The 14,303-nt window shown below is 37.8% G+C and overlaps 1 protein-coding gene and 1 non-coding gene across 5 annotated transcripts in view; one reads left to right on the top strand and one right to left on the bottom strand.

Annotated features, from left to right (window-relative positions):
- The window catches only part of BRMS1L (BRMS1 like transcriptional repressor), an 85,849-nt gene that overhangs the window by 51,337 nt on the left and 20,209 nt on the right, over window positions 1–14,303 (bottom strand). For all 4 annotated transcript variants that reach the window (XM_066277764.1, XM_066277763.1, XM_066277762.1 and 1 more), the window contains exons 5-7: window positions 2,662–2,758; window positions 1,396–1,479; window positions 179–243 (exon numbers count right to left, since the gene is read on the bottom strand). In XM_066277764.1, coding sequence (XP_066133861.1) covers window positions 179–243; window positions 1,396–1,479; window positions 2,662–2,758 — 246 coding nt within the window. The remainder of the gene's footprint in view (window positions 1–178; window positions 244–1,395; window positions 1,480–2,661; window positions 2,759–14,303) is intronic.
- LOC136336915 (U6 spliceosomal RNA) lies at window positions 10,032–10,138 on the top strand. The gene has a single exon (XR_010731649.1). It is a non-coding gene; the product is annotated as a U6 spliceosomal RNA (small nuclear RNA).

Below are 14,303 nucleotides of genomic sequence, written 5' to 3'. Positions count from 1 at the left end.
TGTTTCTTAAAACACTCCTTCAATCACTGTTATCTGTATTAGTGTTAGTTGCTTTAGCGACTGTTGTAAAGTAAAGCATATTTATAATAATCATATTTTAATGTACTAGTGAAAAACCATAGACACTTAAAAAGTAGACGATATAAATACAGTTGTATCCATTGCTCTTTAATCATACCTTCCTAATTGTTGTCCAGTCTTCAAGAATATCAAGATCTTGTAGCATATAAACTATATATGGACGTTGAAAAGTCAAGGTCAATTTAGCTGTAAGAATTTCACACTTTGAATTTTTTTTCTTTTTCCTTTTCAGACACAGAGAGAGAGTCAGAGAGAGGAACAGATAGGGACAGACAGACAGTAACGGAGAGAGATGAGAAGCATCAATCATCAGTTTTTCATTGTGACACCTTAGTTGTTCATTGATTGCTTTCTCATATGTGCCTTGACTAGGGGGTTACAGCAGACTGAGTAACCCCTTGCTCGAGCCAGCAACCTTGGGTCCAAGCTGGTGAGCTTTGTTCAAACCAGATGAGCCCGCACTCAAGCTGGTGACCTCAGGGTCTCGAACCTGGGTCCTCCGGATCCCAGTCCAACGCTCTATCCACTGTACCACTGCCTGGTCAGACCACAACTCTGAATTGTACTTCCAAACCTTTGCTTTTCAAAGAATGAAACAACGATTTCTAGAAATAACCCCTTGACATGCTGATTTCTGACTTCAAATTATTCTTCAAAAGCCACAGTACCAGGATAAATATATTGCAGTATTCAGATGCTATTAACCAGATTCTCTTACTTCTACAGGGTAGGGCAAAAGATAAAGTTGTGAGTACATGAAACAAAAAATTTTTTCTTGTATTATCAATTATTAATTACTGTATTATTATCTATATGAACAACTGGAAGGCTACTTTTGCCCCACCTTGTATATCACTGTCAGATACACCACAAAATTAATCACTGTGCTGAGGTGGAAGAGAAGGCGGGGCAAGGGGAAACAGTAGAGAGGGAATGCCAAGATTGAATGTACATATTAATTTAAAGACACTCTACTTTTAGAAACAGCAAAAATGTTAAAAAGCACAAAACAATCAAGTAATCATGTTACATACTAAATAGATATTTTCCATCAAAGCCCTTGTGAACTATAGAGCCATATTAATTTCTGAAGTTGAAATTGTTACCTAAATTTCTACTCCTCCCCTTATCCTCTTAATCTAAATTATATTCTTCTGCATTTAATCAGTTAGTAAATCATCTTTTGCTTATTTTAAGGTCTTATGTATAAAGGCAATGTATACTAGTAAAAGTTACAAAGACTGTATAGTGCAAAAATATACATAAAGCAAAAACAACAACAACAAAAATCCCCAGGAAACTGGAAAAGGATATCTGAAACAACAACTGGCTTTTTTTTGTCAGGACTGAAAGGATCCTTCCTCTTTTTTCTTGACTGAAGTTCATCATTCCACAGCTCTGACATGTAAATAAAAAATTAAGCCTTAGCTGATTTCTGGAGATCAAAGGAGGTAAACAAGACTATCATTTCAAGGCAGCAAAATTTCATTGGCAGCTATGTTATCTAAATAGGTATGTGACCTTCGTTTCATGAGCAGCTATATAGTTCTGAAGTTTTCTCTGATTCGATTAAAGTAAAAATCAACTTGGCACTTCATTAATAATTGGTGGATATGACAGGCACTTTGTTAAATATATATTACAGAATTGCCTCAACTAGTCCTCAAAGCTGCCTCTGAAGTAGGTATTCTCATTGCTTTAGTTTGACAGGTAAAGAGACCAGCTTTAAAAAGCTAAAGTGACTGTCACCTTTGGTCACCCAAGTGGCAGGTAATGGAACAGTGGATTAAGATCAGCTTGTCTGGCTCCTCTATGTCAACTTTACACCAGAGAAATAGAATTTACAAAAAATAATGCATATGCAAGAACTGTAGGATAACCCATAATAGTCCATTCAGTGTAGAAAGCCTTCTCACAATACTCCTGGAAAAGCCAATTTCATCCACAATACTCCTGAAAAGTCAATTTCACATTCAACTGATCTATTAACAAATTTTTCCTTTAGCTGAGACACAAATCTGCCTCCCTGTAACTTCTCTTCACTTCCTACTTTGTGCAATACCAAAGAGAATAGGCTGTTATTCCTTCCTCCTCATGTCACTCTTTCAAGACTTAGAGCAGCGGTTCTAAACCTGTGGGTCACGACCCCGGAGGGGGTCGAACGACCAAAACACAGGGGTCGCCTAAAACCATTGTGACCCACAGGTTGAGAACCGCTGACTTAGAGGGAAGACTATATCTTATAACTGTCTTCAAAGCCTATTCTTATTGGCTTCCAATACTGTCTTCATATTATAGTAATATTCTTACTATTCTTCTACTTTATTATTCTCATACTTGCGGTTCCTGTCAGACTTCTGTTTTGTCCCTTCTCATGTACTCCATTTTCTACATCTGTCTGATGTGAGTTCAAAAAAAGCAGCAATCCCAATCTTACCGAATTCTTTAAAAGTCTCTCTCTTTTCCCTCTCATTAGAACACTTCATTTACATTAGGAGACCAATATATTATGAGACACTACAGTAAACCAAAGGTTCAGTGTCACTTAAATTAAGCACCCAATCACACCATTCCCATTACCTGAGGTAATATCAATGCTGTGCCTGTCTTCTTCAAGCCTTCTTATCTTCTCCTCTAGTTCACTCTGGACTGTATCATATAACAAAAGCTTTTCACTCTAAAAAAAAAAAAAATAGATTACACATAATCAGAAAGGAAAAATTGGGTCTATCTTAACTATAATATTAAATAACTTACCCTTAAGTACTTGAATGATTGGTGCTTTTGTACTTCAACTTAAAATTTTAAGATGAAAAGTCAAAACATGAAAGAAATAAAACCAGAAAATATAGCACCTTAAAGATTTAACTACAAGCAATTAAATTGTTTAAGAAATCTAAATTGCTATGTGATAAAGAGTTTACTTTATAAGAAATTCATAATAAGCTCCATGGCCCCTTTAAAATATAAGCAGGTCTCATCTGTCACCATAAAGGAGAATCTGTCCAATAAAGTTTAACATTATACCATGGATCAGTATTTTCTCATTGGAACAGTAATTGGGCCTTTATCCCTTGCTAATATCTCAGCATCATATTAAAACAGATGAATCTATCACAAAGAGCAAAATTCAAGTACATATTTTATAATGATTCAATTATAGTCAAAATCATAAAATTATAGACCAACTATATCCAAATCTCACAGGAAAACTACAGATAAGAGTGAGTGACTTGCTAAAAGAGACAAGGTTGTTTACTGTCAAAGCAGACTGGAGCCACCCAGATCTGCTAGTTCCAGTCCTTTGTTATGTCTAGTCCTTTGTGGTCTCTAGTCCTTTGCTCTAGCACTGTACCCCTTATTTAAAAAGGCATAAAATAAACGTAACTGTTTTTCAGATTATATAAAAACTTGTGACAGCTTCTCAAGCCACCCATCACATGCTTACTGCTAGTAAGGATATTAGGCTATTGGAACATAGCTAGATGACTCTCTTACAGAAGCCACTGGAATACAGTCAGATATTTCTTATGAAAGGGACAGGCCAACCCATGTAGGCAGCATTCTGAGTGTCAATCATGAAGTTCGCTCTTTAGGGTTTGAGATGCAGAATCTACATATGCTTGAAGATTCTCCTGATGGCTGCTGGGAATTTGAGGCAAGCCAGGCGCTAGAGAGAAAGCAAAACTGAAAACTACTAAAACTAGATCTCATATGAAAAAATAATCTCATGGCACGTTACTCTCTATGTCCACTTCCTTTCACTTGTTCCCCTGCCTTTGGTAAAGTCTTATGAAATATTCCAGCCTTACCTACATTGTGCGATATGTAGAACTGGGAAATATTACTTGTCAGAGAAAAAGGGGAAACAGGCCCCTGCCACTGTGGAGGTAGGGTGACAGCTATAAATAGATCCAGATTCTCCAACCAAACATGATTCTGAATATGGAGCTGGAGTAGTAGGACTTTAAGACTGTGAGAGTTTAACTGGTGTGTTCTCTCCTTTCTATTGCTAGATGTGGCCTTGGCCAAGCAGAAATTCTAAAACAAATCCACTAATCATTCTTTTTAAAGTACTGGAGGGGGCCCGCGGGTCTCAAGCCGAGAACGGTTAGCAAGTGAACTTGACTCGAAGGAACCACTGAGCTAAAGCCAGCCCCCACTAATCATTTTTTATAATTAAAAAGTGACAATGGGACTGAAATGTTTGAAGCTTTGAAGGCATCTCTAAAGATAGCATCCAACTTCAATTGCTTGGTTGCCTACAGAAGCTTCTATGTTCAACAAGTCATTTCTCTTTTTAAAAGTACTACCTATAATTACTAATTGGCTTTAAGACCCCACATCCCTCCAATCTTCACACCTAGACTGAGTGAACCTGCTCACTGAGCCCTTTCCCAGGCTGACACCTATGCTGTTTCTCAACGGCAAAGCTTCAAGAAGCACACAATAGCAGTTCTGAGGTTCTGTTTTTTTGTTTGTTTGTTTTTAGATTTTTTTTCTCTTTTTTTATTTTACAGAGACAGAGAGAGAGTCAGAGAGAGAGACAAATGGGGACAGACAGACAGGAACGGAGAAAGATGAGAAGCATCAATCATTAGTTTTTCATTGCAACATCTTAGTTGTACATCGATTGCTTTCTCAAATGTGCCTTGACCGTGGGGCTACAGCAGACTGAGTAACCACTTGCTTAAGCCAGCGACCTTGGGTCCAAGCTAGTGAGCTTTTTTGCTCAAACCAGATGAGCCCGCACTCAAGCTGGCGACCTCGGGGTCTTGAACCTGGGTCCTCCGCGTCCCAGTCGGATGCTCTATCCACTGCACCACCACCTGGTCAGGCTGAGGTTCTGTTTTTGTACTGGTCTCACCCAGGTCCAGGTTCAGAACCAGCTCGCCTTTAGCAGCTCCCTGACTTACGCACCTCACAGGTCTCAACTTCCTCCAGGACTCCCCACTCCTGGGAGATTTTTGAAGGATTATCATTACTAGAGAGTGAAACATATAACGCTATCATTATTTTCTAAAAGTATGCTGCACTGGAATAAAAAGATAAGCAGAATAAAATTTAAAAGTCAAAAACAAACCCTGGGTAGAAGAAGTTTTAGTGTATGATAAAGGTGACTTTTCAAATCATCTGGAAATCAGATAATAAATAACAACAGAAAATTGAGTTTAACTACATATAGAAAGAGCTCAGGATCTGCTGTCTCACATAATACATGAAAATAAATGGACTAAAGAATTAAATTTACAAAATTAAATAAAAAAAAACTAAATAAAAGCCCTGGCCGGTTGGCTCAGCGGTAGAGTGTCAAGCCCAGTGTGTGGAAGTCCCGGGTTCAAATTCCAGCCAGAGCACACAGGAGAAGCGCTCATCTGCTTCTCCACCCTTCTCCCTCTCCTTTCTATCTCTCTCTTCCCCTCTCGCAGCCAAGGCTCTATTGGAGCAAAGTTGGCCCAGACGTTAAGAATGGATTTATTATGGCCTCTGCCTCAGACGCTAGAATGGCTCCGACTACCGAGGAGCAACGGCCCAGGTGGGCGGAGCATCGCCCCCTGGTGGGCATGCCGGGTGAATCCCAGTCAGGTGCATGTGGGAGTCTGTCTGCCTACCTCCGTTTCTCACTTCAGAAAAATACAAAAAAAAAAAAAAAAAAAAAAAAAAAAAATAATAATAATAATAAAAATGAACTAAATGAAAGATGTTGACTCCTTATTTGATGCTGGGATAAAGGAGGGCTTTCAAAGCACAAAAATCACAAAAAAGCCATAAAGAAAAGACTAACACTTTTAATCACATAAAAATTAAAATCAAGTTTAATAGCAAATGAAAGTAAAAGGTAATTAAAAAGTTATATGATAAAGGCTCAATAACCATAAGATGGCATAAACAAACATAGATAACTCAGTAAGAAAATCTAAATACTGCTCATCCCTAGTGCCAAAATAAGGAATAAAAACACAAATGCAAATTAAATGTGTATTATGTAATATTATTTTTCTCTTAGAAAAGTTTTTTCTTTAATTATAATCCACAATGCTGACTGATACTAATATCGAAACTGATTCAATATTTTGGATAGCAACTTAGAAACAAGTATTGGGGAGCTAATGACTATCCTTTGATCTAGTAATTACACTTTGAGATTCCATTCTAAGGATATAACCTCAGCCAAAGTTGTAAAATGATGCTGACAATGACAATACTGGCAAGGCATAAAATTAGGAGCAAACTCCAATAAAGAGTATTGGCTATATAAATTATTAGACATCCATGTTATTACTGTGCAGACACTAAAAATTCAGAATTTGAAATGCAGGGAGAGACCTTGAAGATAAAATTACAAATGAACCCCGATCACAAACTGTATCTTCCCCAAAACCTAATGAAATGTGCAAAAAATAAGTACAAAATGAATCAACAAACACCTGTCGTTACTGAACAAAAGAGGCCACAATCTCAAGTCATCATCGTTGAATATGGTAGCTAAACTAAGATAGAACCTCAAGATCTTCACTACATACATCATACACAAGTGTGCTCTTTGTAAAGAAAGAATTTCTGTGGGGTCAATATTTTGAAAAGTCCGATTCCTACTTCTCAATCTATAGAGAAATGAAGGGAAATCTAGATAGGCAATCCAGGGGAAAATGCATATAAAGCCGGGAAGGCAGACGGCCCTTCTTATTATATCAGGCTCACATATGAAAGTGGAATACATTCTTTTTTTTCTTTAATTTACAAATTAAATTTAATGCGGTGACATTGATCAATAAGAGTACATAGGTTTCAGATGACCATCTTTATAGCATCTCAGCAGTTGATTGGGTTGTGTGCCCATCATCCAAAGTCAAATAATTTTCTGTCACCGTATATTTGTATCTCTTTACTCTCCTTCCCCTACCACCTCCCCCTGGTAACCACTTTAGTTTTATCTGGGTCCATAAGTCAGATGGGGTATATATTTGTCCCTCTTTACTCCTCTACCCCTAGCCAACTTCCCCCTGGTAACCACTTCACTTTTATCTATGTCTATGATGAATACATAAAAGAAACAATACTTCTAGCAGTTGACAAGCTCTGAAGGGTGGAGCAGAAGGAGGGGGAGGACAAGAGACCAAGGGGTTGAAAGATTGCTCCCTACAGGACACCAAAAGAAAACAGACTCAGATTATCTGCTGCATTCAATCACATGGAGAACAGCACTGGGGCTTTCACAGATCTACTAAGGTCTCTGGGAAGAATTGATAAATGCAGAAAAAAACTAATAAACAATAATTAAACAATTATTCATTCCAAGGTTAAAAAATAGTTTTATAAGAAGAAAAGTTTAAACATAACATAACTGTTGGCTCAGTGAGCAATAATTAGTTACAACAAAAACAAAAGCTGTGAGACAACATTACTAGAAAAATGGGATGAGGGAAACTTAAAGAAGCCTTAGTTTCTGTAATGGAAAACCAACAGAATATGTTTACAAATATAAGGCCCTGGTCAGATGGCACGGCTGGAGGCATGATTGGTTGTAGGTGTGGTCCTTGGTCAGGGCACATACAGGAACAAATGAATGGTCCTGTCTCTCTTTCCCCCTCTTCCTCTCCCTCTAGAGTCAACAGATTAAAATTTTTAAAAAAATTAAGGTTAAATTCTGGAAGCACCAGCTAAAAGAGGAAGATAATTGCTGTTGGGATGCAAAATTTAAATATGAGTAGATTGTTTTTCATTGTAAGTCAGTGCTATAGCCCAGAATCATAAAATAAAGAAATAAACTGTGAGGTTTTGCAAAATAAAAAGGCAAAATTAGACTTTGAAGAACTCCAAATAATTATGTATTGAATAAATAATATGAAGTATTAATAATATTAAATGACCAAGGTAGAATAACGACATACTATGACTAATTAGAGTTCCAGAAGGAAATAGAAAAAATGGATGAGAGGCAATACCAGAAAAGGTAACCACTGAGAAATTTCCAGAATTAATGGAAAACTAACTCTACAATGTAGAAAGTGCAACAAATTCTAGTCAGAAGAAAAAAATCTCTATGGAAATACACAGTAGAGAAACAACAAAGAGAAGAGCTTAAAGTAGCCATTGGGGGAAAGAAAATATAATAATTACAGATTTCTAAAGACTTACTGTGGAAAAGTAAGATCCCTAAAATGTTACAGAGGAAATAACTGTCATCCCAGGATATTATACCCCCTTAACCCTCCCTCCAGAATTATTGAAAATGAAGCTATTATGGACAAATGAAAACTGAGTTTACCACTAACAAACACTCAGTAAAGGAATGCCCAGGATGTTCTTCAAGCAGCAAAATCTGAACCTACAAGAAGGGTTGCAGCACAAAAACAGTAAGCAAGAACTAGTGAAATATGAATAAACCTCAAAAGAACTAAATCTATAACATCAAAATAATGTCTTATTTGAAGGGAGAAAAAGCAAGATGGAACTAAAATACTGAACAACTTAAAATTTGGGAGGGAGTAACTAGAGTTAGAGAGTTCTAAGGTCCTTCCCAGTTTGTAAGAAAGACAGTTATTGATTAAAATTTTGATTTTACTGCCTGACTAGGCGGTGGTGCAGTGGATAGAGCGTCGGACTGGGATGCCGAGGACCAGGTTCGAGACCCCCGAGGTCGCCAGCTTGAGCGCGGGCTCATCTGGTTTGAGCAAAGCTCACCAGCTTGGACCCTAGGTCGCTGGCTCGAGCAAGGGGTTACTTGGTCTGCTGAAGGCTCACGGTCAAGGTACATATGAGAAAGTAATCAATGAACAACTAAGATGTTGCAATGCACAACAAAAAACTAATGACTGATGCTTCCTATCTCTCCATTCCTGTCTGTCTGTCCCTGTCTATCCCTCTCTCTGGACTCTCTCTCTCTAAAAAAAAAAAAAAAAAAAAAGAAAAAGAAATTTGATTTTACTAATATAGGTATGCATGCTGAAATTAAAGTATAGAAATATCATTAAGCCTGACCAGGCGGTGATGCAGTGGATGGTGGAGTGTTGGACTGGGATGCGGAGGACCCAGGTTCAAGACCCCAAGGTCGCCAGCTTGAGCGTGGGCTTATCTGGTTTGAGCAAAAGCTCACCAGCTTGGACCCAAGTTTGCTGGCTTGAGCAAGGGGTTGCTTGGTCTGCTGTAACCTCACAGTCAAGGCACATATGAGAAAGCAATCAATGAACAACTAAGGTGTCACAATGAAAAACTGATGATTGATGCTTCTCATCTCTCTCCATTCTTGTCTGTCCCTATCTATCCCTCTCTATGTCTCTGTAAAAAAAAAAAGTATTAAAATATAGAAATAGATCATATATGGTAATCATTAAAATCGCAGAAATAGAGAATATAATTTTATGATGTAATTGTTAAAACTCAGTAAATCACAGGCGGGAGTGGGAGAAAAACTCAGTAAGTCACATAAACCCACAAAAAGGTCGGGAAAGAAAAATAAATAAAGCAGAACAAATAGAAACCACAAAATAGGCTGGTATGAAATATCAAAATAACCACTATAAATGTATTTGGACTAAATTTACTAGTTAAAAGACAGATTATTAAAACAGATTTATTATAAATCAAGTCATATGCTATTTATTAATACACCTAAAATATAAGGCCACCTAAAATATAAGGTGGAAAAAAGGATGAAAAAATCTTTACCAGGCAAATGCCAGGGCAAATACAACTAGGGTAGCTATTTAATTATCAGAAAAAATGGTCTTTAAAGAAAAATCAATGTTACTGAGAAAGCAGAGCAGTAATAAAGGATACATTTACTAAAAAATATAAAAATTCTAAAAATGTATAAGTCTGATAATACATGTATAATGTATTTATATATAGAACATATATACCAAAAACTGATAGACATATAAGAGATAGGAAATTAACAATTCCACTTACAATAACATTAAAAATAATAATAATAATAATTAGGAATTGTGCTCGCTTCGGCAGCACAAATACTAAAATTGGAACGATACAGAGAAAATTAGCATGGCCCCTGTGCAAGGATGACACGCAAATTCGTGAAGTGTTCCATATTTTTATGGGAGGAGGACATGAACAGACACTTCTCCCAGGAAGAAATATAAATGGCCAACAGATATATGAAAAGATACTCATCTTCTTTAGTTATTAGAGAAATGCAAATCAAAACTGCAATGAGATACTACCTCAAACCTGTTAGATTAGCTATTATTAACAAGACAGGTAATAGCAAATGTTGGAGAGGCTGTGGAGAAAAAGGAACCCTCATACACTGTTGGTGGGAATGTAAAGTAGTACAACCATTATGGAAGAAAGTATGGTGGTTCCTCAAAAAACTGAAAATAGAACTACCTTATGACCCAGCAATCCCTCTACTGGGTATATACCCCAAAATCTCAGAAACATTGATACGTAAAGACACATGCAGCCCCATGTTCATTGCAACACTGTTCACAGTGGCCAGGACATGGAAACAACCAAAAAGCCCATCAATAGATGACTGGATAAAGAAGATGTGGCACATATACACTATGGAATACTACTCAGCCATAAGAAATGATGACATCAGATTATTTACAGCAAAATGGTGGGATCTTGATAACATTATATGAAGTAAAATAAGTAAATCAGAAAAAAACAGGAACTGCATTATTCCATACGTAAGTGGGACATAAAAGTGAGACTAAGAGACATTGATAAGAGTGTGGTGGTTACGGGGGGGGGGGGAAGGGAGAGGGAAAGGGGGAGGGGGAGGGGCACAAAGAAAACTAGATAGAGGGGACAGAAGACAATCTGACTTTGGGTGATGGGTATGCAACATAATTAAATGACAAGATAACCTGGACATGTTATCTTTGAATATATGTATCCTGATTTATTGATGTCACCCCATTAAAAAAAATAAAATTATTAAAAAAAAATTAGGAATTAACCAAGGAAAGACCTTTATACTGAAACTATAAAACATTATGAAAGACATTAAAAAAAAAAAATGGAAAGATATCCATGTTCATGGATTGGAAGACTTAATATTGTTACAATGTCCATACCACCTGAAGTGATTTACAAATTCAATATAATCTCTATCAAAATCCCAATGGCATTTTTCAAAGAAATTAAAAATCCTAAAGTTCACATGGAACCACAAAAAACCCTGAATAGTCATAACAATCTTAAGAAAAAGAAACAAAACTGAGGCCTCACATTTCCTAATTGCAAATATATTACAAAGTTACAATAATTTAAAAAGTATGGTAATGGGCCCTGGCCCAGTAGCTCAGTTGATAAGAGCATCACTACCATATGCCAAGGTGGCAGATTTGATCCGGTCCAGGCACATACAAGAATCAACCAATGAAAACATAAATAAGTAGAACAACAAATTGATGTTTCCCTCTTTCTATCACCCTTCCTCTCTCCCTCTCTAAAATCAATACATAAATAGCCCGACCTGTGGTGGCGTAGTGGATAAAGTGTCGACTTGAAACACTGAGGAGGTTGCCAGTTCGAAACCCTGGGCTTGCCCAGTCAAGGCACATACAAAAAGCAACTACTTACTATAAGTTGATGTGTCTTGTTCCTCCCCTGCTTCTCTCTCCAGCCTCTAAAATCAATAAATAAAATTCTAAAAAATAACAAAATATAGTGTGTCCATAAAGTCATGGTGCACTTCTGACCGGTCACAGGAAAGCAACAAAAGATGATAGAAATGTGAAATCTGCACCAAATAAAAGGAAAACTCTCCAGGTTCATACCTATTCAGTGCAGTTTGATGTGGCCTCATGCACAGATTTTTTAGGGCTCCTTGGTTAACTATCCCATATAGCCTCTACAGACTTGTCACTGACTGATGGCCTACCAGAACGGAGTTTCTCCACCAAACTGCCGGTTTCCTTCAACTGCTTATCCCACCGAGTAATGTTATTCCTATGTGGTGGCGCTTCGTTATAAACATGCCGATATTCACGTTGCACTGTGGTCAAGATTTGAATTTAGCGAGCCACAGAACACACTGAACTTTCTTCTGTACCATCCACATCTCGACTGGCATGGCCGTGGGTTGCTCCGCTGTATACACGGTGTTACGTCATCATCTGCGCATGTGCACATGCTGCCACATCATCCTACAGATGATGGGAGAGAGGGTTTTCCTTTTATTTGGTGCAGATTTCACATTTCTATCATCTTTTATTGCTTTCCTGTGACTGGTCAAAAGTGCACCATGACTTTATGGACACACTGTACAATAAAAATAAATAAATAAAATTTTAAAATAAATAAAATAAAATACCATAGTACTGGCATCAAGACAGAAATATAGAACAAAGACTAGATTAGAGACCAGAAATAAACCTATGCACATAAAGTCAACTGATTTTCAACAAGTGTGCCAAAAATGCATAAAGTAATGAGTACAGGACAGTCTCTTCAACAAACAGTATTGGAAATACATGGCAGAAATATGTGAAAGAGCCTGACCAGGTGGTGGCGCAGTGGATAGTGTCGGACTGAGATAAAGAGGACTTAGGTTCAAAACCTGGAGTTCGCCAGCATGAGCATGGGCTCAGCAGCTTGAGCACGGGGTCGCTGGCTTGAATCCAAGGTCGTTGGCTCGAGCAAGGGTCACTGGCTCATCTGGAGACCCCAGTCAAGGCGCATATGAGAAAGCAATCAATGAACAACTAAGGTACTGCAACAAAGAATTGATGCTTCACTTCTCTCTTCTTCCCTGTCTGTCTGTCCCTATCTGTCCCTCTGTGTGTGGGTGTGTGTGTGTCTCTCTCTCTCTTACTCTGTCACAAAAATAAAGAAATATGCTAAAGAATAAAATTTGATTCTTATCTTACACCATACAGAAACATCAACTAAAAATGAATTCAAGAATTAAATTTAAGACCTGAAACTATAAAACTACTAGAATAAAATATAGGTGATCAACTTCATACCAATGGTATTGGCAATGATTTTTTGGATGATACCAAAAGCACAGGCAACAAAAGTAAAAATAAGTAAGTAAATTATGTCAAAAAGCTTCTGCACAGCAAAAGAACAATTAGAGTGAAAAGGCAACATACAGAATGGCATAAAATATTTGATAAGGAACATTAAAAATGGGCAAAACACCTGAAAAATATTTCTCCAAAGAAGATAGACAGATGGCCAATAGATGCATAAAAAGATGCTCAGTATCTCTAATTATCAGAAAAACGCAAATCAAAATCACCATGAGATATCACTTCACACCTGTTAGGATGCCTATTATCAAAAAACAGATAAGCCCTGGCCAGGTGGCTCAGTTGGTTGGAGCATCATACCAATATACCAAGTCTGTGCTTCAATCCCCAGCCAGGGAACTCATAAGAATCAACCAATGAATGCACTGATAAGTGGAACAAAAAATCAATGTTTCTCCTCTCTCTCAAATTAACCAAAAAATAAAAAATTTTAAATTCCAGTGTTGGTGAGAATACAGAGATTAGAATCCCTGTGTGCAGTTGATGGGAATGTGATATGGTGTGCTCACTGTGAAAAACAATATGAAGGTTCCTCAAAGATGGCCCGGGTGCTGGGGATGGCTCCTTGGCCTCTGCCCCAGGCGCTAGAGTGGCTCTGGTCGCAACAAGAGCGACACCCCGGAGAGGCAGAGCATCGCCCCCTGGTGGGCAGAGTGTCGCCCCCTGGTGGGCATGCTGGGCGGATCCCGGTTGGGCACATGCGGGAGTCTGTCTGTCTCTCCCCGTTTCCAGCTTTGGAAAAATACAAAAAACAAAAAAAAACCCTGAGGTCACCAGCTTGAGAATGGGGTCGTCAGCTTGAGTGTGGGATCATCAACATGATCCCATAGTCAAGGGCTTGAAACTCCCAGGGTTGTTGGCCTGAGCAAGGGGTCACTGGCTTAGCTAGAGCCCCATGCTCAAAGCATGTACGAGAATCAATCTATCAACAACTTAAAGTTTTACAACTACAAGTTGATGCTTCTCATCTCTCTCCCTTACTCTTTCTCTTTCTCTCTGGCTAAAAAAAAAAAAAAGAAAAGAAAAAAAAGGATAAATAGATAAAAAAAAATGTGACATATACATACAATGAAATATTATTCGGTCTTTTAAAAAAAGAAGGAAATCGCTCTGGCTAAATAGCTCAGTTAGTTAGAGCATCATCCCAATACACTACGGTTGTGGTTCTGATCCCTGGTCAGGGTACATACAGGAACAGATTGATGTTTC

The sequence above is a fragment of the Saccopteryx bilineata genome, chromosome 4, assembly GCF_036850765.1.
Source record: "Saccopteryx bilineata isolate mSacBil1 chromosome 4, mSacBil1_pri_phased_curated, whole genome shotgun sequence".
NCBI classification, from domain to species: Eukaryota; Metazoa; Chordata; class Mammalia; order Chiroptera; family Emballonuridae; genus Saccopteryx; species Saccopteryx bilineata.
This window is presented reverse-complemented; position numbering and strand designations above follow the sequence as displayed.